The 25,598-nt window shown below is 39.4% G+C and overlaps 1 protein-coding gene across 24 annotated transcripts in view; it reads right to left on the bottom strand.

Moving 5' to 3' along the window:
- HYDIN (HYDIN axonemal central pair apparatus protein) overlaps nt 1-25,598 on the bottom strand; it is a 516,394-nt gene that overhangs the window by 240,484 nt on the left and 250,312 nt on the right. For all 24 annotated transcript variants that reach the window (XR_008478211.2, XR_013530165.1, XR_013530166.1 and 21 more), the window contains 3 exons: nt 23,075-23,210; nt 20,533-20,697; nt 18,993-19,145 (listed from right to left, as the gene is read on the bottom strand). Coding sequence is in view for 20 of the 24 variants with exons in the window: in XM_078357699.1 (XP_078213825.1) it covers nt 18,993-19,145; nt 20,533-20,697; nt 23,075-23,210 (454 nt within the window). In the remaining 4 variants the exon portion in view is untranslated. The remainder of the gene's footprint in view (nt 1-18,992; nt 19,146-20,532; nt 20,698-23,074; nt 23,211-25,598) is intronic.

Below are 25,598 nucleotides of genomic sequence, written 5' to 3'. Positions count from 1 at the left end.
TGTGCCTCCACACGGCCAGTTTCCATGCATCGTGCAGCATACCTGACGAACCTTCCCTGTAAATTTCTTTCCTCTGGTCTGAAAACATTCCTTCAGTTATTTCTTGGATACCTTTTTTCATCTCCATTTAAGAACGTGCTCTTTTGGCAGCACATATTGGGTCTGAGAACTCCTGAACAAACTGACTCATTTTCTTGTCTTTCTCCTAATCTTTTTCCTGTTTTCCTACTTTCTGATAGTTCCTCAATTTTATTTTCCAGATATTCCATCAAATTTTAAACTTCTGGCATTATATTTTTAATATCTATGAGCACACTTTTATTCTTGTTCTTTTAAAAAATATCACTGCTCTTGTTCATGGATACAAAGTCATCTTTCACTTTCCTGAGATTTTTAATTATCATTTCATTTTATTTTAAACTTTCTTCTTGCATTGTCTTTGTTTTCTCCAAGTTCTCAATTTTATGTTTTTTGGTTTCTTTCTTCTGTTTTCCTGGGTGAGCCTGGTCAAGTACTTATGTTTAAGACTAAAGCACTAAGGCTGGGTGCAGTGGCTCATGCCTGCAAGCCCAGCACTTTGGGAGGCACAGGTGGGAGGAAGATTGCTTGAACCCAGGAGTTCAAGACCAGCCTGGGCAACATAGTGAGACCTCATATCAAAAAAAAAAAAAAAAAAAGAAGAAGAAGAGTGAAGCACTAAATCTTCTGCATGCTTGAGTGCCAGCCCACCAAAGGCCCCCAGATATTTCACATGCCTAACGAACGGTTTATTTCTGCCTTTGGCTGGTCACATTGCCCAGAGACGAACCTTCCAATTTTCTGGCCATATTCTGAGAATTGGGGGAGACGGGGGATGGAACTGTACCTTTAAACGTGAAGACTTTTTTGTAGTTCATTTGTTTTCCTAATGATATCCCGCCCGCCGCAGCGCCTGTGAAATCAGCTGTCAGTTTAATATCCACCTTTTTTCCTGATGCTTTAAGATTCACTGTTTGGTTTTCAGCATCTTTACAATAACGTGCCTAGATGTGGTTTTATCTTGCCTGGTTTTCATAATGCATTGTGAATGTGTAGCTTGGTACCAGCCTTTATTTATCTATTCTCCCCCTTCTCTCCTCTTCTCTGGTTCTCCAATAACCATACCCCCATGTTTGCTTGCTTTATTATCTAGTAGTATTCCTCATCCTTTTATCCCGTTTCATTTTGGGCAGTTTCTTCAGACCTATCTCTGACTTCTGCAAGCCTCTATTCAACAGGGTCTAATAAACAGTTTAATTCATCTGTTGAGTCCTTAATTTCAATTGTATTTTTCAGGTCTATAATTCTTATTTGTTCTTTTTTTAATAGTCTCCACAGCTCTATAAAATTTCTAAAATTTACTTTTTATTTCCCTGAACATATGGAGCATATTTTAGTTTTCTACTAAGTTGTCTTGTCTCCTTATATGCCTGGTTATTTTAAGATTAAGTATTGGATATTGTATATACAAATTGTAGAAGTACTTTGAGGCCTAGAATAATGTTTTTGTCTTCCAGTGATGATAGATGTTTGCTTCTGGGAAAGTTGTGGTAGAAACTAGAATTTCCATCTTTCAGGCAGAGATGAAAATTATTTGAATGGAGAGTCTGTTTAGTTTATCCTTTTTCCTAGTGTGCAGCCTTTCAAAGTCCCTACCAAAACTCTGCAAGTTTTACCAGAGCCCATCCTCCTCTAAGTTTTATCTCTCTAGCCTGACCTGACTCCAATTTTTATTTCCCTGGACCTGTAAGTTTTTAGAAAGCGACTTTTAACTTTTCAACGTCTTCTGGAGCCATATCGGAAAAGAAGTCCCAAATGCTGGGCATACATCTCTTGGTTTTCTTTTCCTTTTGTGTTATCACTAGCTTTGTTGCTCCCCAATTTCTCAAACTCATGATTTTCTCATTTCGTCCAACTTTTCTCCTCGTCCTTAGAGGGAAGAAGTTTGGAATAATAGACTGAATAGAAAGGCCTTGATCCCTGAGGTTCTGAGAGTCCTTGTGGGTCAAGCAATTGTTCTACTGCTTGATTTCTCTATTTGTCAAAAAAAAAATAGTCTGTAAGAATTATGAGGCCAACTGATTTTGATTACTAGGGAGGCAAGTATATCTAATTCACATTGCTTTCAAGTAATATGTACCAACAATCTTATATGTTGCTAGCTTAGCATCCTTGAACAAAGAACATCATCTTTTGAGAGTCATCACCTTTTCAAGACTCAGTGAAAGGTGTCAGATCAAATGCAAGGCATGATGGTTAAAATAAAAGGAAAGATGGTTAAATAAATGGAAACAGGACAGATCCTGACACACAGGCATGATCTACACAGTGTTAGGAAGCATCTTTACAAACAAGTAAGCTATAAGAAGACAGAAAATCAGAAAGTTAATGAATCCCAAATTTCTAAATAGCAAATTATTTCCTAATAAACCCATTTCTTTGTTATGGAAGAACATTCATCAATACAGATATTTTATGCTTTATAAGATGGCTTCACTGTCAAAAATTAAGAGAAACAAGTCAAGAGTGTGGAAAAGGCAGCCTTAGAGCTCCCATTTCACAGAGATCTGTAATACATGGATCAGTTTGTTCTAAACCTTAAGGCTTCTCTGAGTGTCCCTTATGTATTTTCTTTTACTTATCTGAGAAAAATAAAAGACCTTCAAACGTAGTGCCACAAGAAGTGATGTCTTTTCACAAGCCATTTCACGTGGCTGTTTGCCCGTCAACATTGATACTCAAAGCTACCATTTGTTGAATGCTTATTTTTTTCAACAGGTACTTTTTACATATATTCACATCTAATCTCCTAGACACCACGATTAGTTCCATTTAAAGGGAAAGAACCAAAGGCTCAGACAGGTTAAATAACTTGCCCAGAGTTAGTAAATACAGAACCAGGATCATTTCAGATCTGTCTGAAAACAACATCCTCACTTTTGATGGTGCGGTATACTATCTCAGTACTCATACACTGAACAACTGTTTGTTGAAAGACTACCACATGTAAGGCAACTGTGTGAGACACATGATTGTGTCTGCCCTCAGATAATGTTGCCCTTCTCTCCCAGATGCATCCCAATTCAATGTCCTAACACCCCAGAGGGAGATCTTTTTCTTCCAAAGCACGAAATTTATTGTTGCATGCAATTTCATTGTATCTGGTATTAAAAGAAGACATACTCCAGGTGCCATCCTACATAGAGTTCTACCATGTCATATATGCTTCTTCAGTCTTGGTCATTTCATTTGTGACAGCAAAGAGAAAATGATACAGAGGGAGAGTATATAATTTAATGCCTAATAAACATCATACAATCTTGACGGATGTGTGTTGGGGACTTAATATCATTAATAAACCTCTATACGATACTACTTAATGTACTACTTCTTGTTTTCATTCATTACATAAAAACATTTATTTTATTTTTTGTTGGCTTAACGTTGAATATGACTGTACACTATCAGTGCACAAAACAGGAAGAATAAATGCTTTATTTGATAATGGCAATGACACCCATTTCTTAAATGGGTGTCGTCATTGATGATGATGCTGGTAATGTGGAAGAAACATAAATTTTCATGGGGGAGAGAAGGTGGAATTTAAAGAAAAAAAATCCCACATTAGATCCATAAAAGGAAGTTTTACTTTAATTTTCTTTTGTGATGATAGGTGCTAACTGTATAATTTAGTTAGAAAAAAATCAATTTTTAAAACCTAGTTAAGAGCTGAGACAGACAAAATGAAGATGAACAGGCTTGCAAGGCAAGCAGGAAACCAAGGGATTTTTCTTTTATTTTCTGGACAGCCCATAGTGACAAGGAAACCAAACTCTCCCCTTTAATTTTGGCTTCATGTTATTCTCAGATGAATCATATTCAATCAGTAGAGCTTTCATTCTAAATTCAAGGAAAGTGCTGACCCATCATGTTAAGTAACACTCAATCAATAGCTTTCCTTCTCTCAGTGTAGTTTATAATCAATATAAACTGCTGGGCTCTATCTTTTGGGTTTCACATTCAGCTTTTGCCAAAATGAAAGAGGTCTCAGGTGGGGTCGGGGGTGGGGGGTGAGGGACTCAGAGTTCTCTATTAAGCACAACCCTTTGCTTCTGGAAGTCTCTTAATACTATCATTACTGTGGTCACTGTTATCCTCTTTGGCACTAAATGGGTCACTTCAGATGGCTCAAGAAGAACCCAATCGATTTTGGAATGACCATGACTTTTATGTGGCAAAAGAATAGAAGCCCACCAAGATGAACTAGAATTTTCTTCAATTCTTATTCCCTTATTCATGTCAGTTTCTTTTTAAAATGATGTACTTTTCATTCTTATTTGACACATAATAACTGTGCATATTTATGGGGTACAGAGTGATACTTTGATACATGTATACAATATATAATGACCAAATCACGGTAATTAGCATATCCAGCTCCTCAAACATTTTATTATTCTTTGTCTTGAGAACATTCAAAACCCTCAATTCTAGCTATTTGAAAGTATACGGTAAAATACTGTTAACCACAGTCACCCCACAGTGCTACAGAACACTAGAACTTATGCCTCTTACCTAGTTGTAATTTTGCATCTGTTAACCAACCTCTCCTTTCCCCACATCCCTTCTACCCTTCTTAGCCTCTGTAACCACAATTTTACTCTCTACTTCTGTGATATCAATTTTTTTTAACTCCCACATATGAGTTAGAACATGTGGTATTTACCTTTCTGTGCCTGACTTATTTCAGTTAACACAGTTTCATCCAGCCTCATCTATGCTGCTGCAAATAGCAGGATCTCATTTTTTAAATGCCTGAAGAGTATTACACTATAGATATATCACATTTCCTTTATCCATTCCTCTGTGGACGGACACTTAGGTTGGTTTATATCTTGGCTTTTGTGAGTAGTGCTGCAGTAAGCATGTGGGTGCAGCCATCTCTTCTACACTGATCTCCTTCCCTGTGGATAAGTACCAAGTAGTGGGATTGCTGGATCACAGGATAGTTCTATTTTTAGTTTTTTGAGCGGTCTCCATATTGTTTTTAATAGTAGCTATACTAATTTATATTCCTACTAAAAGTGGATAAGAGCTTACTTTTCTCTGCATTCTTGCCAGCATTTGTTATTTTTTATTCTTTTAATAATAGACATTCTAACTTGGGTGAGATGAATCTGCATTCTTTTGATATGCATGATATCTCATGGTTTTGATATGTATGTGAGTTTCTTTTATAAATTTTTCACAGTTAAGGCAATGATAAAAAATACAGGAACAGAAAACCGAATACCACATTTAAGTGGGTGCTAAACATTGAGTACACATGGACACAAAGAAGGGAACAAAAGATACTGAAACCTACTCGAGGTGCAGGGTGGGAGGATAGAGAAGATCAAAACACTACCTATTGGGTATTATTAAGTGGGTGACAAAACAATTTGTACACCAAACCCCCATGACATGTAATTTTCTTGTATAACAAACCCATGCACCCCTGAATCTAAAGTAAAAGTTAAAAAAAGAACTCTGCTCTTATAACAACTGCAAACACATTTTACCATCCTTTTGTAAGTGCTCATGTGATAATACATCAAACACTATAAAAAGTAGCTAAGAGAGCTGACTATAAATCAACAAGTTGAAGCTTTAAAACATGCCCCTTACATAGAAAAATAGATACAATTTTGAAAAAATGAAGAACTAGGTATAGCTGTACTCCAAATCGAGATTAAAATCATATGGATCACAAGTAGAACAGAAACAAATGAGAAGCCTCAACCTACAGATCTACTGGGCTCTCAGTTCTAAAACCAGTAGAGGCAGCTTGAGAAAGAAAAACAGGAACCAAAATGATCCTGCAGGAAGCAAGGAATGAGGGCTAATGTCCCTTACTAAGTCAGCCTCCCTGCATTTGAAAAAACCGCTGAACAAGGTTGCAATGTTCCTGAAGCTATGAACTACACACAGATTTGTGCCAGTGGTGGTGGATGTGGTGGTGTTAAAGCAGAGACTGCCAGGTAGACAAGCCTGAGGCAAGCCACTGGCCAGTGCAGTGACAGAATCTGTTGATTTCTCCAACATCCCCATAGGAGGAGAAGCTCAAACTTGATTCTTGATTAGTGGTCACTACCTAGGCTGAAGGCAAATGTAAAAATGCTAGAAAAGAAGGTGTGAGGACTGAGAAGGAGAGATAAACACCCCCCATAGCAGATTGATTTATAATTTCAAATTCTAAATGCTCGGAAGAACAGCTGCAAACAATCAGGTAATGAATTCATTCTGGAACAATCAATAGAGCAAACTAAAATTGATTAGCAAATGCACCTGAGATCCTTAAAGAGCTACAGAATAAAAAGAATACATAAAACAAAGATTGTGAAAACATAACAGTGAGATAAGACTCAAGAATAAGTGGCTATAACCAATTATAAATTTTGGAATTGAAAAATATAGTCATTAAAGTTAAGCCAAAATGTAAATAGAAGGGATAAACTTTAGACTTGCCAAAATCAAAGACAGAATTTATAAATTGAAATAGGCCACTGAAGAGACAACAGAGAGAGATGAAGACATGAAAAATATATATGAGAGATAAAATAAAAATAGATATGTAGGATAATACAAGAATATACATAATATATACATAAGATACACACACACACTGGTTGGGGGGTGTGTGTGTGTGTGTGTGTTTTCTTAATGAAGGTAATAGAATGTCAGAGAAGAAACATTTCTGTTAAGAAGAGATAGTGGCTGAGACATTCCAGAATTTAAGGCTCAAATCGTCTGATACATTAAAGAGAAAATTTAAGAAAATCAAGGATAAAAACACAGTCTTAAGAGAAACTAGTGAGAAAAGGCAAATTACTTATAAAGGAATAATAATCAGACTAACAGCAACATTTTTATCACCAAAAATTAATGCCAGAGGTCAATCTTCAACGAGTTGAAAGAAAAGAAAAAAATCCGCCAAATAGAATCATAGGCTCAGCTAAACTAAGCATCATAAACTATGGATCTCTAGCATTAGAAAGATATAATTTAGTAAAAAGAAACATAACCACAAAAAAGCAGAGAAATTCAAAAAAGAAAAGAAGAAAAAATAAAAATCAACTATTTTGGTAACTAGTGAGTGATACAGAATAGATTCATAGCTCAAAAATTGCTCTGTGCTCTGCCTATTCATCCATCCCTCCCACTAATCCCTGGCAACCACTGATCTTTTTACTGTCTCCGTAGTTTTGCCTTTTCTAGAATGTCATATGATTGGAATCATACATGTGTAGCCTTTTCAGGTTGGCTTCTTTCGGTTAGTAATATGCATTTAAATTTCTCCCATGATTTTTAGCATTTTATATCATAAGACAGTATTTGGAATAATTTTATACCAATACATTTGTAAACTTTGATAAAGTTTTAAAAATTCTAGAAAGATTTAAGTGTGAACAGTCTTTATAGAAAATGATTCATTAGTTATGATTTCCATACATTTCCATGCATCTCCTACCATCCATAGCCACACGAGGATCCTGAGACTAAATGGTTTCATCATTAATGAATAGAACCTACTTTATATAAGATCTTTTCCAAAGATTAGAAAAAGAGATAAGATAACTCACATTATAAGAATGTAGTATTCTTGATACCAAAAGCAGAGAAATGCAACATAAAAAAATATAAAACAAAAATGCAAAAATATAAGTAACATGATAGCAATCATATCAACAGCATACTTTAATGTATGTTATGATTGGTTGGATTCATCCCAGGAACGTAAAAGTGATTCACAACCAGAGAATCTGTTAATTCATTATATTAACAGATAAGGAAAAAAAATCACATAATCATCTGAGTAGATATAGGAAATGCACTACATTTTAGCATATGTTAACAATAACAAAATAAGAAAGGATTTAAACTTTCTTAATGTGACATAGGCATTTACCAAAAACGTTATGTTTAAAATAAAACATTTGAGGCTTTTTCATTAATGTGGGGATTAAGACAGAGACATCTACTCTAACCTCTACTATTCAGCATTGCATTGAAAAGCCTTTCTAATGTGATAAGTCAGGAAAAAGCAGCAAAGAATAAGGATTGAAAAGGAAACCTGCAGATGAAAGTCTACAATTAGAACTAATGAAGAGATGTTTGGCAAGATTGAAAGTTGATACGAGAAAATTCAATGGTGTTCCTATAAATTATTATCTAGTTAGAAAATGCAATGCCCAAAAGTTACCATTCACAAAAAGCAACTTAGGAGATATGGCAAAGGATGTGTAAGACCTTTATGAAGAAAATTATAAGCCTTAATTAAGGGACATAAAAGAAATCCTAGTAGATATTCTTAGTAAAGCTCCAGTGTTTATTTTCTAGGTGTGCAAATTTGAGCTACTTATTTATCATCCCTGTGTCTAATTTTCCACACTGGTAAAATAGAGATAACAATAAAACCTACCTAGTCAAGTTATTGAGGATTATGTAAAATAATACATATGAAAAAAACTTAGAAGAGTGCCTGATACATAACAAGTGTGTTATTTATTATTGTTATTGTTAAGCTGTAGCTTTTAAGACAGTAAGGGTAGTGACACTGAGACACATCAATGGAATGTAACAGAAAGCTCAGAAACCTACTTAGGCACATATTAAGTCTGAAATATAACAGAGGAAACAATATAAATTCATGAAGAAAGAAAAGAGTGTGCAAGAACTGGTGATAGGATGAATGGCTTTCTTCATCAAAAAAATAGACTTTACTTGCATTAGATAAAAAAATAAATTTAGCTAGATTAAAGACATGAAAAATAAGAGTCTAAACCTATTCAAATAGAAGAATAGGTATGGATTTCCTAAACCATACATAGAAAACAGATATAGCTGGCTACAGTGGCTCACACCTATAATCCCAGCATGGGCGGCTAGGAGGGTGGATTGCTTGAACCCAAGAGTTTGAGACCAGCCTGGGCAACATGGTGAAACCCCATCTCTACAGAAATTATAAAACTTAGCAGGGCATGGTGGTGTGTGGCTGTAGTCCTAGCTAGTTGGTGGCTGAGGCAGAAGAATGGTTTGAATTTGGGAGGTAGAAGGCTGCAGTGAGCTGTGATTGTGCCACTGCACTCCAGCCTGAGTGACAGAGTATGAACTTGAAAAAAAAATGAAAGGGAAAAAAAAGAAACAAGAAAGAGAGAGAAAGGAAGGAAGAAAACACATACAATGAAGAAAATGATTAATAAAATTGACATCAAAATGAAAAAATCTTTAAAAAATCCAAAACTTCATTACAAAGAAAGGGCTAGCATTCACAATATATAAAGAACATCTATAAATAAATAATTGATAATAGATAATTGACAGAAGAGGACACCCAAATGAAAATTCTCAACCTCAATAGTAATAAGGGATATACAAATTAAAACAACAGTGAGATTTCATTTCATGTTCAGACTGGCAAAAACTTGAGTCGGACTATACTAAGTTTCGGCCACTAAATAAATAGATATCTCAAACACTCCTGGAAGGGCGCACTGATATAATCATTTTGGAGAGTAATTTGGCAACATTTAATGAGGTTGAAAATGTACCTGTTTTAAGAGCTAACAATTCCACTCGTAGATATACTCCCTATTTGTATACACGCAAAATTCTTGCCTGTGTACCTGAGGAGACACGTATTCTGTTCACTGCAGCATTGTTATAATAATCCAATTGTTAACAAGTAGGCAAATAAATAAACATAATAAATGGTAGATGGAGTAAGCACAGCAGCTAAAATGAAATAATTAGATTTATATGCACTAACATGGATGGATGTCGGAAATATGATTTTAAGCCTGAAAAATAAGTTGCAGAATGTCACATACAGTGATATGATTTGTATATAATTTGGAAGCAACAAAATGCCAGAATATAGTATTTATGAATACATATAACATATTATGTAATAAAACATAAAAACATGGCTTGGACGCACATCAAATTCATGATACGGTTACCTCTGGGCAGAGAGAAAGGACATAGGACTGACAGGGAGAATATATGGAACTCCATATACATTAACATTAACATTTGATTTCTTTAAGTAAAGGATCCGGGATAAATAAATGTGGGAAAGATTAACATGTTAGATTTTCATATCAAGTATGTTTCTTGAGTTTTTCTGTATTAAAATATGTTTCATATGTATAATGTCTGACCACCAGAATTAAATACTTCTGTGTTGAAACAGACAGGAAATTGACTAAAACGTGGTGAATCTGAGTAACGGCCAACTTTTATCATGCAACCTTGGCCAGTTCTCTTAACCAAGGGAACCTCGGTTATCTGATCTGCTGAATGTGGACACTGCAAACCTTAAGGGGAGTGGGTATATGTTGTGAACAGAGCAAATGCTATTGCATGAATCACATTAACACAGGAGTTTGTCTGTGAGCTAAAACTAAATAGCATATTGTAAATTCATCTTAGTGAACAAAGCTACTATTTTGTAAAACCTACCAGAAACAAAAAGAATATAAAGAGGCTTAACAACTGTAGTTGGTTTCTGATTCATGTACATTTCTTTCCTTTTTCCTCATCATTTCTTTCCACAGATGCAACAATTTAGAGGGCAGAGCTAATTTACTCATTGAAGCCTGAGAAACAGCCCAGTCTATCTCTTCTTCACATACATTATGGGGTATAATATCTTAATGATGTCATCAGTCAAAAGGCCTTGGAGTCTTATTGTTTGTCTATTAGAAATGTCTCTAGCGAGGGAATGATCCAAGATGGCCGATCGCTAACATCCCGAGATTGCAGCTCTCAGGGAAGGCGCGGAGAACTAGAGGACGCCACACTTTCAGACAAATTCTGATCGCTCACGGAGCAGAAGATCCCCCAGTGGAGGAAACACACGGGTGGCCAGCGCAACTCTCCTGGCCGGTGCAGCAGTTCCGCCAGCACCTCGATGCGGCAGCTCTCGGAGCAGAGTAAACAGGTTTGGAGGACCCACACGGGCCCCCAGCACGACGCCAGAGCCTGGCGCAGAGGCTGTGACCGTACCTCCGCGCGGCAGAGCTCGGAGCAGAGTAAACCGGACCGGTTCCCCTTCTGACCGAGGTTTGGAGCCCCGGGAAGGCAGAGTCGCCTACTACGGACACAAGAAGGAAGCCAGACAGGAGAATCCTGGGAAGAAAAGCACCATCAGTTTTAACGCCGCTGCTCTGGCCCTGGGAACTAACAACCTGGACGTCCACTCAAGAGACCTAATCTGAAAGTTGGTAAATTCAAAGACAACAGGAGGATAAATTTACAACGATGGGAAGAAACCAGCTTAAAAAAGCTGAGAATACTCAAAGTCAGCACGCCTCTCCCTCTAAAGATGATCACAGTTCCACATCAACAATGGAACAAGGCTTGATGGAGAACGAGCGCATCCCAATGACAGAATCACTCTTCAGGGAATGGATAATAACAAACTTTGGTGAGTTAAAAGAACGTGCTATAGCTCAACGTAAAGAAACTAGGAACTTTGAAAAAAGGTTTGCTGTAATCCTATTGAGAACAGACAACTTAGAGAGGAGTATGAGTGAATTAGTGGAACTGAAGAATACAATACAGGAACTCTGAGAAGTATGCACAGGTTTAAACACTCGAATTGTTCAAGCAGAAGAAGGGATATCAGAGGTCAAAGTCCAACTTAATGAAATAAAACGTGAAGAAAAGATTAGAGAAAAAAGGATAAAAAGGAATGAGCAAAGTCTCCAAGAAATGTGGGACTATGTGAAAAGACCAAATTTACGTTTGATAGGTGTACCTGAATGCAACGGAGAGAATGAATCCAAGCTGGAAAATACCCTTCAGGATATTATTCAGGAAAATTTTCCTAAACTAGCAAAGCAGGTCAACATTCAACCCCAGGTATTACAGAGAACACCACAAAGATATTCCTCAAGAAGAGCAACCCCAAGGCACATAATCGTTAGATTCAACAGGGTTGAAACGAAGGAGAAAATACTAAGGGCAGCCAGAGAGAAAGGTCAGGTTACCCACAAAGGCAAGCCTATCAGACTTACAGCAGATCTCTCGGCAGAAACTCTACAAGCCAGAAGAGAGTGGGGGCCAATATTCAACATCCTCAAAGAACAGAACCTTCAGCCCAGAATTTCATATCCAGCCAAACTAAGCTTCACAACTGAAGGAAAAATAAAATCTTTTATGAACAAGCAAGAACTCAGAGATTTTATTACCACCAGGCCTGCTTTACAAGAGCTTCTGAAAGAAGCATTACACACAGAAACAACCAGTATTAGCCTTTCTAAAAATACACCAAAAAGTAAAGAGCACCAACATAAAGAAGAATTTACACCAACAAATGGATCAAACAGCCAGTTAACAGCAAATGGCAGTAACCCTAAATTTAAATCGACTAAATCCCCCAATCAAAAGACACAGCCAAAACCCAACGGCATGTTACATCCAGACTTGTTTCACATGCAAGGATACACAAAGACTCAAAACAAAGGGATGGAGAAAGATTTACCAACCAAATGGAGAGCAAAAATAAATAATAAATAAATAAAAAGCAGGAGTTGCAATTCTCGTATCGGATAAAATAGATTTTAAAGCAACAAAGATATAGTGGTAAAAGGATCAATGCAACAACAAGAGCTAACGATCCTAACACCCAGATACATAGAGACTTAGACTCAATGAGACAGAAAATTAATAAGGATATTAAGGACTCGAACTCAGATCTGGAACAAGTAAACTTAATAAATATTTATAGAGGTCTCCACTTCAAATACACAAAATATACATTCTTGTCAATACCACAGCACACCTACTTATAAGTTTAAATGAAACATTGATTGGCCATTATTAATACCCAATTTTTTTCAGAATAAAGCAATATTTCCGTTTACTCTCCCTCTTTCTTCCTCTCCTTTACTTATTTTTTTTTCTTTCCTTCTCTCAAAAAAAAGAAATCAACTTGTAAACCTCTAGATCCAGGTCGGCAATGTCTCTCTCATTGCTTGATTTCCTTCCTTCCCTTCCCTCCCTCCCTCCCTCCCCGCTTCCTCCCTTCCTTCCTTCCTTCATCCCTTCCTTCCTCCCTACCATCCTCCTTCCCTCCCTTCCTGCCTTCCTCCCCCCTCCAAAAAAGAAATGTCTCTAGCATGGAATCTTCTAATACAGTCAGTTCCCCAAGGAGAAGATAAAGTTGCAGATCTACCGTGTGAGCTCCAATCTGCAGGGGTGATGCAGCGTATGAGGCATAGCTGCAGTTTAGAACGAACAAGTTGTTACAAGAAGTTTAAAATGAGCTCTCTGTTAATAGCCACAATTTTCACTCTCTCTGAAAATGGATCGAGTCCTGCACCAACAATCTCCCTTGATGTTAAATGCCTGCCAGCCAGTTTCCTTCTGAGATTGTCTATTTCCTTTGTTAAAGTAGGGGACGTAACTCTGAATTTTAAACTTCTACTAGCTATAGTAGTCAAGAATTTTTACACACATAACTAAATACTCTATGTTATACCACAAAGGATAAAGAAGTAGATTACATGTCTTTATTTCAGCAATACAACTGAAGGAATTTAGGTTGGTTGAAAAATAGCATTGTGGAGATAATTTGTATATGTACATTTCAACACTTCTGCATAAAATGATGTGTATCCAGTCCTTTTCTCTACTTCAGAAATACTCCTTAATTTCTTCTCTTGCCCTTTTAACAAATCTTGCTCCTCTAGGTGTGTCTACCTTAAAGCATCATTTATGAACATGAAACCGTGATCCTTTCACCACTTCCAAGCCCATTTTCATAATCACTGCTGGGGTAAAGTTAGGCAGTTCACTAGCGCAGTGGAAAAGAGAAGGAATCGGAAGTCAGACCCAGGCCTGTCACTTGCAAGCTGTGGCAATTAACCCATTTCTACCTCTGTTCCCAACCCCGGTTAAAATGGGGATAATAACAGTATTTTCTCACAGAATTGTAGTAAATGAAATACTGTATATAAAGTGATATATAGAATGAAATAGATGTTAGTCAGAATTACTGTCACCATACTGTCGTCATCATAATGGTTAAGTCAGCTGCTAGGTGCTGGAAAGTCAGTACAGAGACTACTGGCGTTTAAAGGAGACAGCCACATCAACAAATACATACAGAAAGGGAGTCCCTGCTTAAATGAGGAAATAACCCAGTGGCTGAGGGACTGAAGGAGCTGTGAAAGCCCAATAATTCTCCCTTGCTTCCATATCACTGTGTATGGCTGTGGCAAGTGACAAAGAAAAATAAATGTTTTAGAAGAACCATGCTTGGATGAGGCAGCAGAATTCCTGTTTCATGGATCCAGGAATTCTAAGTATCTCATTACAATGGCCTTTCCCTGCAGATCACGGAGGCAGAAAGCCACTACAAAGATGTCTCGGTGCTGTCTGAGTCCCAAGGTGTCACTGACAGCTGGACCCAAGGTTTGAGCTGAATGTCACCAAGGCTGAATTAGAGCCAAGTGCAAAAAGAAAATGATTCCAGATGCTTCCAAACAAGGGCCAAGCAAGGCATCTTTCCTCCAGCTCAATGCTGAGGTTCCTAAGGCTGTGGGGCACTGCTGCATCCTCACCTTTATTTCTGTTGCTCACAGGGAAGGGAAAGTCTCTCTTCCTGATAGAGCTCCCTGCAGACAAGCAGCACCCACATTCTCCTGCCAATAGGTCCTTTCCATTCTCTGTTCCCACATTCTGACTTTTTTTTACTTTTCCAAGCCAGAGGTGCCTTATTCAATTGTTCCAAATAAGTCAGCCTGCTGGGAACTGTTGATGGAGGCTGATATTCCAGGCACAGGCATTCCAAAGCAAAGGAGAACCTGCTGCTCCAGGTCACAGAACACCCTTCCTTTACTAATCAACTTTTTTTACACTCAAGATAAATTAAGTTTTAATGGAACATAAAAAATATAATCTTCAATGTTTCTTCTTTCCATACTATATGAGGAGGTCCCAGGTGTTTTTAAAAGTCATTTTTTGGGGTATAGTATTTGTTTCTGAGAAATTCAAAACTGCTCTAAGTGTCATTTATCTTCCAACATCACTGTGGAGGTGGGCTTCCAGCTTCCCATCTCCTGGCCCCTCTGGCTGATAACAAATAGATGTTTCTTGTTAAGGGTGAATCTAATCACAGTGGTGCTGTGCTGTGTGGCTGCACAAGAGGCTGAGTGTGACAGATGGCTGACAGTGAGTGCCACATCTGGGAAGGGCTGACATTCACCCATGGCCACAAGAGGAGAGACAATGACCCCTCCTGTGACCACGTCCAACAAGAAAAGAGAAGAACTTCCAGCACCTGAAATCTGTAATAGGCTTGAGGAACAAACTATTAATTGAAACTCTCTCCTAATGCTTAGTAATTCCTGTAAGATTGCATTTGAAGGTTCTGTACTGTACATCAAGTTATGTACTGTACATAATTTCTAAATTAGCATAATTTAATTTTTATAATGTTAATATATATTTACTAGGACATCCAACAAGAACCTTAGCTGAAATAAGAGTAATTTTCTTCTATGAGAATTACTTGAAGTTGAAATCACTTTTGTTCTTTTCCTTTCTTTTTTTTGGAGTTGGAGTCTTGCTCTGTCACCCAGTCTGGAGTGCAGTGGTGCAATCTCCGCTCACTGCAACCTCTGCCTCCCACGTTCAAGCGATTCTCCTGCCTCAGCCTCCCAAGTAGCTGGGATTAGAGGTCTGTACCACCACACCTGGCTAACTTTTGTATTTTTAGTAGAGACAGGGTTTCACCAGGTTGGCCAGGCTGGTCGCAAATTCCTAACCTTGTGATCTGCTCACCTGGGCCTCCCAAAGTGCTGTGATTACAGGCGTGAGCCACTGTGCCCGACCCAAAACCACTTTTATGCTACAACTCAATAAACACCAGTATTCTAAGATAGGATTGGGGGAAAAACACCTTCTACAGTAGAGCATATCTTTTTATTTCTTTTTTAAAAATTAGAGATGGAGTCTCACTGTGTTGACCAGGCTGGTCTCAAACTCCTGGCCTCAAGTGATCCTCCCATCTTGGCCTTCCAAAGTGCTAAGATTACAGGTATGAGGCACTGTGGCTGGCCAACAATAAAGCATTTCTATGACACATTTGGGCTCCCTGGAACTGGAGCTCGCTGACTGAAGACAACATTAGAGAGTCAGAAGATAGAATCATGAAACCTTTGTGGAAAGAGAAAGTCCCATTTTAACAAACCAGCTGGGTCATTCAATACACACACACACACACACACACACACACACACACACACACACTACATGAGTAAAACAACAACAAACAAACAAAAAAATGGAGCCTTAGTGTGCCTTTTTAAAAAAATGTACCAAAAGTTGCCATAAACGTTGCCATAAACAGTAAAACCTGAAGATATTTGAAAGTGGAAAGAGGGGTGGTAAGAAGGGAAGAGAGCTGTATTCACACGTAGGCTTTCTCATGGTCTCAGCCATCCTTCTCCTTCCTCTGTGATCTCCTCAAGCCCTCCGGTGCTCTCCCCTCATTGTTCTGGACCAGGACAGAGATTGACTCTTCCTCTCCCAGCATCAACTTGGCACTGAACAAAGAAGCAGCCCTTCCTAAGCATGCTTTCTACCAAACACATCAATTTACTAAGTGGATAAAGACTAGTAAAAATGTCTTTCCTACAGGATTTTTCTTTAAACATTATGAAACAATATTTTTTTACTCAAGATCCACAAAGTGCTAGAGCACGATTGGGGTTGTGTGAGAACCTCTGTTGAAAAGAGCAGAGACTGTATGTGCATGTGGCTGCCTTCATAACATGTAAAGATAAATGAGAATAAAAATAAATAATGATGACAAATGGCTGCTAACAGAACCAGAGTCTCTGGTGAGCTGTCACGAGTCAGCAGAAAATCACGTTCCTTAAATTTTATAAAATCAGTAATATTTGATTCTTCAGAAATACCTGACAAATGCTGAAACTAAATGTTAGTTCTCATTCAAATGCAATAATTTAAGGAGAGGCAGAGGGCTACACAATTAAAAACTTTATATTTAAATTTAGAAAACTAGTTCTAAAATCAGGAATACTTTCAATTATTGGATTAGAAATTCCTAAACTCCACAAAACTCCCATTTCATGTCTGTTCTTATACAAAAAATAAAAATTAGCTTATAGAAGACTAGCAGGTCTGAACGTCATTATGAAATACAGTTGACCCTTGAACAACATGGGTTTGAACTGCATGGGTCCAGTTATATGTGGATTTTCTTCTACCTCTGCCACCCATGGGTCAGTAAGACCAACTCCTTCTCTTCCTCCTCCTCCTCAGCCTACTCAATGTGAAGATGATGAGTATGAAGATATTTATGATGATTAACCTGCACTTAATGAATAATAAGTATGTTTTTGCTTCCTTATAATTCTCTTAATAACATTTCTTTCCTCTAGCTTACTTTATTGTAAGAATACAGCATGTGATACATACAAAAATATATGTTAATTGACTATTATTGGGAAGGGTTCTGGTCAACAGTAGGCTGTTATCAGATAAGTTTTTGAGGGGTCAAAAGTTATATTTCTTTTGCTGTGCAGAAGCTCTTAGTTTAATTAGGATCCATTGGTCAATTTTTGTTTTCATTGTAATTGCTTTTACAGTCTTTGTTACGAAATCTTTGCCAGAGCCTGTGTCCAGAATGGTATTTTCTAGGTTATCTTCCAGGATTTTTATAGTTTTAGATTTTACATGTAAGTCTTTCATCCATCTTGAGTTGACTTTTGTATATGGTGTGAGGAAGGAGTCTAGTTTCAGTCTTCTGCATATGACTAGCCAGTTTTCTAAGCACCATTTATTGAACAGAGAATCTTTTCCCCATTGTTTGTTTTGTCAATTTTGTCAAAGAGAAGATCATTGTAGGCTGTGTGGCATTATATCTGAGCTCGCGGTTCTGTTACATTGGTCTATGTGTCTGAAATGAAATCATGTCCTTTGCAGCAACTGGATGGAGCTGGAGGCCATTATCCTAAGCAAATTAATGCAGGAACAGAAAACCAAATATCACACAAAGAAGGGAACAAGAGACACTGGGGCCTACTTGAGGGTGAAGAGTGGGCGGAGGAGAAAATAAAAAAACTACCTATTGGTTACTATACTTATTACCTGGGTGATAAAATAATCTGTACACAAAACTTTTGACATACAATTTACCTATATAACAAACCTGCACATGCAGCCCTTGAAACTAAAATAAAAGTTTTAAAAAAGTTATATGTGAATTTTCAACTACGTGGGGGTTTGGTGTCCCTAATCCCCACATTGTTCAAGGGTCAACTGTACATAGAAATGAGACAAATCCATTTCTAAAACCATTTTACATCTATTTTGTATCTTCCTTTACTGTTTAATTTCTGTTTTTGGTGAATACTCCCTTGTATTTTATACATCCTTACAAACTACCTTAAAATATTGCTAGAAGGAAGAGAGAACAAAAAACAGAATATACCCAACAACACATTTGTAGTGAAAAGAAGTCAAATTAAAGGAAGCACTTCTAGTTACAGAGACAGCTAAAGAGTGGTTTCTTTGAGGGCTGGGGCTGGGCTTAGGTACAGTTAAGTAGAGGAGCTTGTTGACTTTTGAAGCATCTTCCTGAACTGAGATTCTGTTGAATGTACTTGCCTGTTTACCAAAAGATATGCACATTGTGTTTATTAATCAACAAAAGTATTATAATAGGCATCCCGTAAGCTAAGGCATCCCTTAATCAATAAAATTATTGATATATAAATTATATTAATAATTTATTATAATAAAGATGATTTGGGGATGGGAATGACATGGTTTAATACAACTTAACCATGCAAATCTCTGCTTCTGGTGATCATTTTCAAAGACATGTTGCAAAAATAGGGCTACTGCCTATAAGCCAAAGTTGTGTTTCATCATATGACAGTCCCATAACTTACCATGTGTGCCCGGAAAAATGCGGGAATGAGGGACTGGTTGCATAGGTTGAGAATCCTGGAAGAGTCTTGGAGGACGTAGATACTGCCAAAGTCCACTTGACTGGGATGGATGTAGATAACTGGGCCTTCTCCAACGCTCTTTAAGTGACATGCCTGAGTTCCACCAAAGAGAAAGAACACAGGAACAATTGGAAATGGCTAGCCACTTTTAGCCATTCCTTCAGTAAAAAGCAAGGGCATATGAGGGTGCTTATGAGAACTGGCATCCCTTCTCACTGGTGTTCTGTGGTCTCAGGAACACAGCCTCCAGGCTGGACTTCTTCCCCAGAAAGGATGAGCAGCTTCCCAGGTCAGCCCAGAGCCATGCACTGAGTGGAAACCAGAATCTGGGTCCCTTATCCCACACAGCACTCCAGCCCCAAGAACACTTAGTACTAGGTTAAGGGTCAGTACTTCAAAGTCAGATATGGCTGGGTTTGAGTTCCAGTTCTGTCGCTTTACAAGTGGTGTGGCAGGGCAGGGCCACTGCACATAGTTGTACAGGTTGGGGACTGAAATGCACTTTGCTTTGTTCTCTTCTCCTTGTACCCTGAGCCAGGCACTGTGTCTGCCTGAGGAAGACGGCCCTTTTCTTTCATAAAGTTCTGCCTGCTCAGCAAGCTATCCTTTCATGGGCTGCATCTGTGGAGGGAGCTGAGAGTGGGGTGGGGCACAGTGAGCCTTGGGGAGGGGGAGCTGAACTGGTGGCATGATTTGGGCTTGGTCTACCCTGGTGATGCTGCTTTATAAGTTAAGTGGCTTATCTACAGCATCTTATATGAAGAGGTAAAAGCAAAATCCTAGTGTTTTATGCACTCTAAGCAATCAGAATCACATCAAAGAAACATAAGCTGACATCACTAGTTCCCAAGTAAACCACATATCTAAGAATACAGAGCCTGTTGGGCAACCTCCTGTAGAATTCAGTGTTTATCCTTCAACTTAGCTTAAGCAATGGAGAGCTTTCCATGAATCCTTCTTTGTCTTGGAGAGGGACTATTTCTCTTAACAGCTTGACTAGGCTAATATGGGGTATGAGTCAAGTCAATACACAAAAAAAGTTCAGATGAGCAGTGAAGTAAACTGATCTCCCAGCCCACATGTGACAAACTAGTGATACCCAAACCCAGCTTTGCACCAGGAACAACTAAGGAGCTTGTTAAACATACAGATGTGCTGGTTCCCTCCTGTAGGAGATTCTCATTTATAAAGACTGGACAGGGGTCAGGCATGTGTGACTGTGTGTGTGTATGTGTGAGAAACTCCTGGTACCCTGTTGGGTTTAAGGACAATTGCTATAAAATACCACTTCTGTTAGATGTGGCCACAAACAGATTCCTTAAAGTCACATAGCACTGGTATTTTACAACTGCAGAGAAGAAACATAAAACCCTACAACTGGGGCACATGTGAATACAGTGTGGGCCTGAAGTGAGAAAGTGCAAAATGTTTGAGAAGAAGCACAGCAATTTCAACTGCAGTTCTCGAAATGGACTCTCACCAAAGGGGGGTCCTGGCTCCCAAAGATCGAGATGTAAACTGTGGACCTGTGTTTTCCGGTGACCTGGGTCTCCAGGGCCAGCGGTATATGGATGGTGCTGTTGGCCGGGATGACCCCGCTAGGGGTGGGGCTGGAAAGCAGCACAGCAGGTACATCCTCACACACCTGGCGGAGAGAAAATCGGAGGGGTAAGGACAGCACAGCATAGAACAAATAGCATATTCACTTATTTTGAAGTGTTCTCCTGAGTCCATAGAGGCCCTTTAGAAATGCCTTATTATTCAAGCACGTAAATGGGGAATGAGTACCCCAACTCAGCCAAAAGGAAATCTCGTTAAGTGGGGCGTGCATGAGGCCCAAAATTCAAAGTGCTCAACACAGCAACATGCAAAATTTTCCACAACACAAATAAGTTCAGGGCAACAGCTTTCCACTTTCCTTTCCACTTTCCAAGTTCCTTAATGTGGTCCTCTGCACCCCTACGTGTCATCCCCACTCCCTCACCCTTTGTGCTCCCTCAATAGAGGCCGCTGGTATTTCTGGAATCCATGATGCCGCTTCCCACCTCCAATCCTTTGCACTTGTGGTGACTCCTTCTAGAATGCCTGTTCCCGTCAGCCCATCTGGCACACTCATCCTGAATTCTCCCCTGGTTCTTCCAGGGCTCTAGGGTGGGAACATTTCCTCTGTCCCCAGAGAGCATCCTGTGCAGTCCTTGTCCACAGCATGCACTGGACAGCACCATGCCACATGCATTCCCGCTGACAACTTCTTAGCATACAGCTGGGCCTCTCCTCTCTACATGCCCACTTTCTGGCCCAAAGCATAAATGCTCGGTTTTTAAAATGAGGAATGAATGAATGAATGGACAAGGGTCCATGTTGACTAATTTGTATTTCTCAAAACCCTGTTCTACAGCATATTACCAGCTTTTATGCAACAAGAACACAAATAAAATTTTTAAAATTCCATTGTATAATTCTGGGAACCATTTCTCAGAGCCTCTGCTGCTCTGGAGGAAGACAGAGTATGCAGGTGTCATCTGCCTGGAGCACCCCACAGTCTTCCTGCATCTGGTCTGGTCTAACATGGCCCACTCTACCTCCTCTTCCCCGTGCCACAGGGCTCTGATGAGCCTTATTACAGCTTGAGATCAGACTGGTCTATCTTTACCTAGGTTTTAATATCTTGTTCATTATGGATTTTTTGAAATTATTTTTGATTTCTTACAATATGTCATGAAAATATTAGGTATCCTGACTGAGTGGTTGGCTTCCCTTTAAATTGTGGCCAGCCCTGCTGTGCCGAACTTCCCCTGACCCCAGATGCAAGCTCCACTCTGAGTTCTTGAAATGACCATGCACGATGCAGGGTTGGGCTGGCTGCTGCAGAGCGTCTGGCTGTTAGACCTTGTCTTCCATCACCCCCACCCTTGGCTGGTTCTGTCTCAGAGAAACCCATAGAATCATTTACTTCTCTCTTACATCACAGCCATTTACAAAAGGTGTGGCAGGGCAGGGCCACTGCACATAGTTGTGCAGGTTTACAAGTGGTGTGACTTGTGAAAGGTAGCTATGTTCTCCTAGCTAAGTCTATTCTGCTTCTTTAAACACACGCATGACTTGGATTTGCAGATGCCATGGATTGTCATTCTGGTTATTTTGCATGTGATGCTTTACTTTTTTCAAGTTTCCATTAGAAAAATACAATGCCATGATCTGAAGACAAACTTCTGGCTGTGTCCTGACTGGTAGCTATCTCCTTCCTTAACCTGAATGCGTAGTTCTCTGCTGCAGCCTAAACCTGCCTTGTTTCTGTGGCCTCCATATTGCTGTTTTATCTCCTATTGATCTTGTAGTCAAATAAACCCGCATATGATATTTTCGCATACATTTAAATCAGAATATTGTACTTACATAACTGAGTTTTATACCCAAATGCATTCTTGGCAAACTGCAGCTCAGTAGTAGCCTTCCATTACTCTAATCTGTACAGATTTTTAAAAAACTGTTTAGCCATCTGTGTTAAACTGCTTAGTCTCCCACCTAGCTGGGTGTAGTGGCATATGGACAGACACATTTCATAAAACATGAAGAGACAATTCCTCCTTTCTTATTCTTGTATTGTCTCTAGCTTTCTGGTCCAACAAATCTACTTATAAATATTGCATTACTTACTGATGCCATTCAAATCACAGCCATGGACATAATGAAAACTCCTAGCTCATTTCCCATGCATGGTTAGTTCACGGGCAATTATTTGCAGGTGCAATTCTGCATGTTGGCTTAATTGACACGTTCCCTTCTTTATCCAGGGTAATTTCCCAGGGAAATTAACAAGAGTTTACACCTGCTGCTGCTCGGGCATGCAGATAGCAATCCAACTACGACTTTACTACCCCATCCTTAGACTATCTAAGGGTTAAAAATCAGCATTACTTAAGGTGATGTGTTCAGGAATGTGGCACTTCGGAGGGATTTCTCTTTCTCATCAAGGGAATCCAATGGAAGAATTAACACTGAAGAAAGAGAAAGGAACTCACCTGAGGCTGCACCTCATAGAATCCTGGGAGGTCATCTTGATTGGCAAGCTGGAGTGTTTTCTTGTATGGGTACTTCAGGAAGCAGTGCCCAAAGTCCACCTCTGTGCTGACCAGGTAGAGGGCAGGTACAACACACCTGCTCGGAGGAGCCCACGACACAATTCAAAACAGAGAGCTTGTTTACATACAGAGAACGCAGTGTCCCAGGTGAGATACATTTGTCAGTGTCACATAGTAGTTTTTCTCAAATAACCACAGTAGTCGCTTTCAAAGCTTCTCTCCTCCTGTCTTCCATGTCTCTTGGCCCCCAGTCACCACTTTTTAATCAAAAAAGGACTAGAAGCAGAATTCCTTGAACAGCTGTCTGGTGGGTAATGACTCCTACTTCTATTGTTTTAGATATTTGGCCTTCCTTGGGCAAAGGGTCCACACGGTACAGGATCCTTAGGGTAGTGAATCTGTTTCCATGCTAAACAGGGCCAATGCCACCAGCATGGGGTCCTAACCAGCTGTGACACTTTGGACCAGTCAGAAAGGCCCCCAAGGACTAGGGACAGCTCACACCATCTAAATAACAGTAAACATGCCAATTCTTATGCAGAACAGCTGTCTTGGATACAGAAGCTCAGGCGGCTGCTCCGCCCAGAACTGGCACTGTGACTGTGACAGGGTTCTCAGTGTGCCGACATGGCGGGGGTGAGGTGGAAGGAAACGGAGGGAGGGCTGTATGCAGGAAAGAGAGGAGTTGAAGCCCTGTGTTTGCCGTTGGTGCACTATTGGGTAACCTGGGTTTTATTTGGTGTTTGTGAATCTCAAGGTCTAACTTATCCCATGCCATTGTTTCAGTACAGTGCCACGGTGAAGAGTACTGGCTTTTGAATTTGCAGAGCCAGCTTCGCAGACTGATCTTACTAAGTACGATCTGTGTGACCTTGGACAAGCTGCTTTCTGTCTCAGAGTCCCATTTCTCTCATAGGACAAATGAAGATAGTTCTAGTGATTGATGTTGGTGTTATAAACTCTTCTTAGGGTGTTGGAGGGGCACAACCCAGCACCAGGTAAGTGCTCAGTAAGAGGGAGTGAGCCTGTGGCAGAAGCATGGCAGGACGTCACTGCCAGCTCTCTGGAGAGAGTTACTGAGGCTGCAGTTCTAAAAGCAATTATTCTGTTAAGAGTCAGTAAGTAGTTCCTACAGATTATGCCAAAAATCAGAACATGAAAGAGCCTTTATTTTAACCCCAAAGTTTACACATGAGATGAGTGTTCATTTTTAGCTAGAATGGAAGTTGTCTGTTGACCCAGTGATTTTCTTAAAGCTGATCCTTTATTGCCTGAAATACTGTGACTGAGAGGGCTTACACTATTTGACTTGGGTCACAGAATATAAGTAGAAAACTCATAGCCTCTTTAAGCCTTTTTATGGTTTTAAATTTAGAATTTCTATTGATAACTGTAGGGAAAGGAGCTGGAAAGTATCTGAATAGCCTGCATAGGAAAGAAATGCAAGACTAGACTAAAAGGCAAACCTGGGCACAGAGAGGACCACATTAGAGTTTTTACTGTTTGTAAACAAAGAAAAAAATTAGGGCTTGCAGGAATACTAAGTGGGTCAAGGCAATGTAGTGGGAACCCTAAGTTATTTCTGCACTGCTGTTTATCTTCACCCAAGCCCAAGACACGTGAAATGGTGTCAGTTTTCTCTCCACCAGGCAGCACATCTGCCCCTTCTTTAAAGTAGGTATCTTCCTAAGATTCACAAGAGATCTGAATTCCAGAGACTGACATATTAGCATGATGATCAGTTTTACTAAGTCATGGTCTCTATTTCCTATATATAGCATTTTCATACATGCACCTTAAAGTCCCAGATCTGGACACGGTTTGCTTTGGGAAGAGTGTGGCCCCATGATTTTATTTAGGATCACATCATTATCAGTCAATGACACAACCACCCTCATCAGCAATGACTGTAGGTTGGTTGAAAAGACACAGTCAACAAATGGCTGGGTCATGATTTCAACCTGGCTGACTCTCTAAGAAAAAGAGAGGATTTGGAGGCGGTTCTGAGGCATGTACATTGTTAAAAATGAGTCTCATCTTGGGAGCCCACTCCTAGCCTGCAATTCAAGTCACAGCAACAGTGTCTTGGGGCAGGGACCTCTTGGCTCTACGGACCTTCCATTACAGGACTGACAGCAGCATCTTTGCTGCCTAACTCAGGGGCACTATATTCAAAGATGAAAATCAAAACCAGCAGCTCTTCAGCACTTCTTGCTAAAACCTTTCTGGTTGCATTCTTTGAAAGTCAGACTCATTAGAGAGGGTTGACCTATTTCTTCACTATTCTTAGTTTTCTTTGCCTAAACTCTACAAAACACACACACCTCTTCTTAATCTCTACCAAAGGTGCTTTACAAACATTTGCTGCTTTGTCATTTGAATATCAGATTCAACTTCCCTTCCCAGGAAGGCAGGATAAAACCAGTGTGCTTGGGTTGGCAGGCAAAGCTGCCTTCTGGGAAGC

This window comes from Callithrix jacchus, chromosome 20 (assembly GCF_049354715.1).
Source record: "Callithrix jacchus isolate 240 chromosome 20, calJac240_pri, whole genome shotgun sequence".
NCBI classification, from domain to species: domain Eukaryota; kingdom Metazoa; phylum Chordata; class Mammalia; order Primates; family Cebidae; genus Callithrix; species Callithrix jacchus.
Note: the sequence above shows the minus strand (reverse complement) of the source record. Positions and strands in the feature narration are given on the sequence as shown.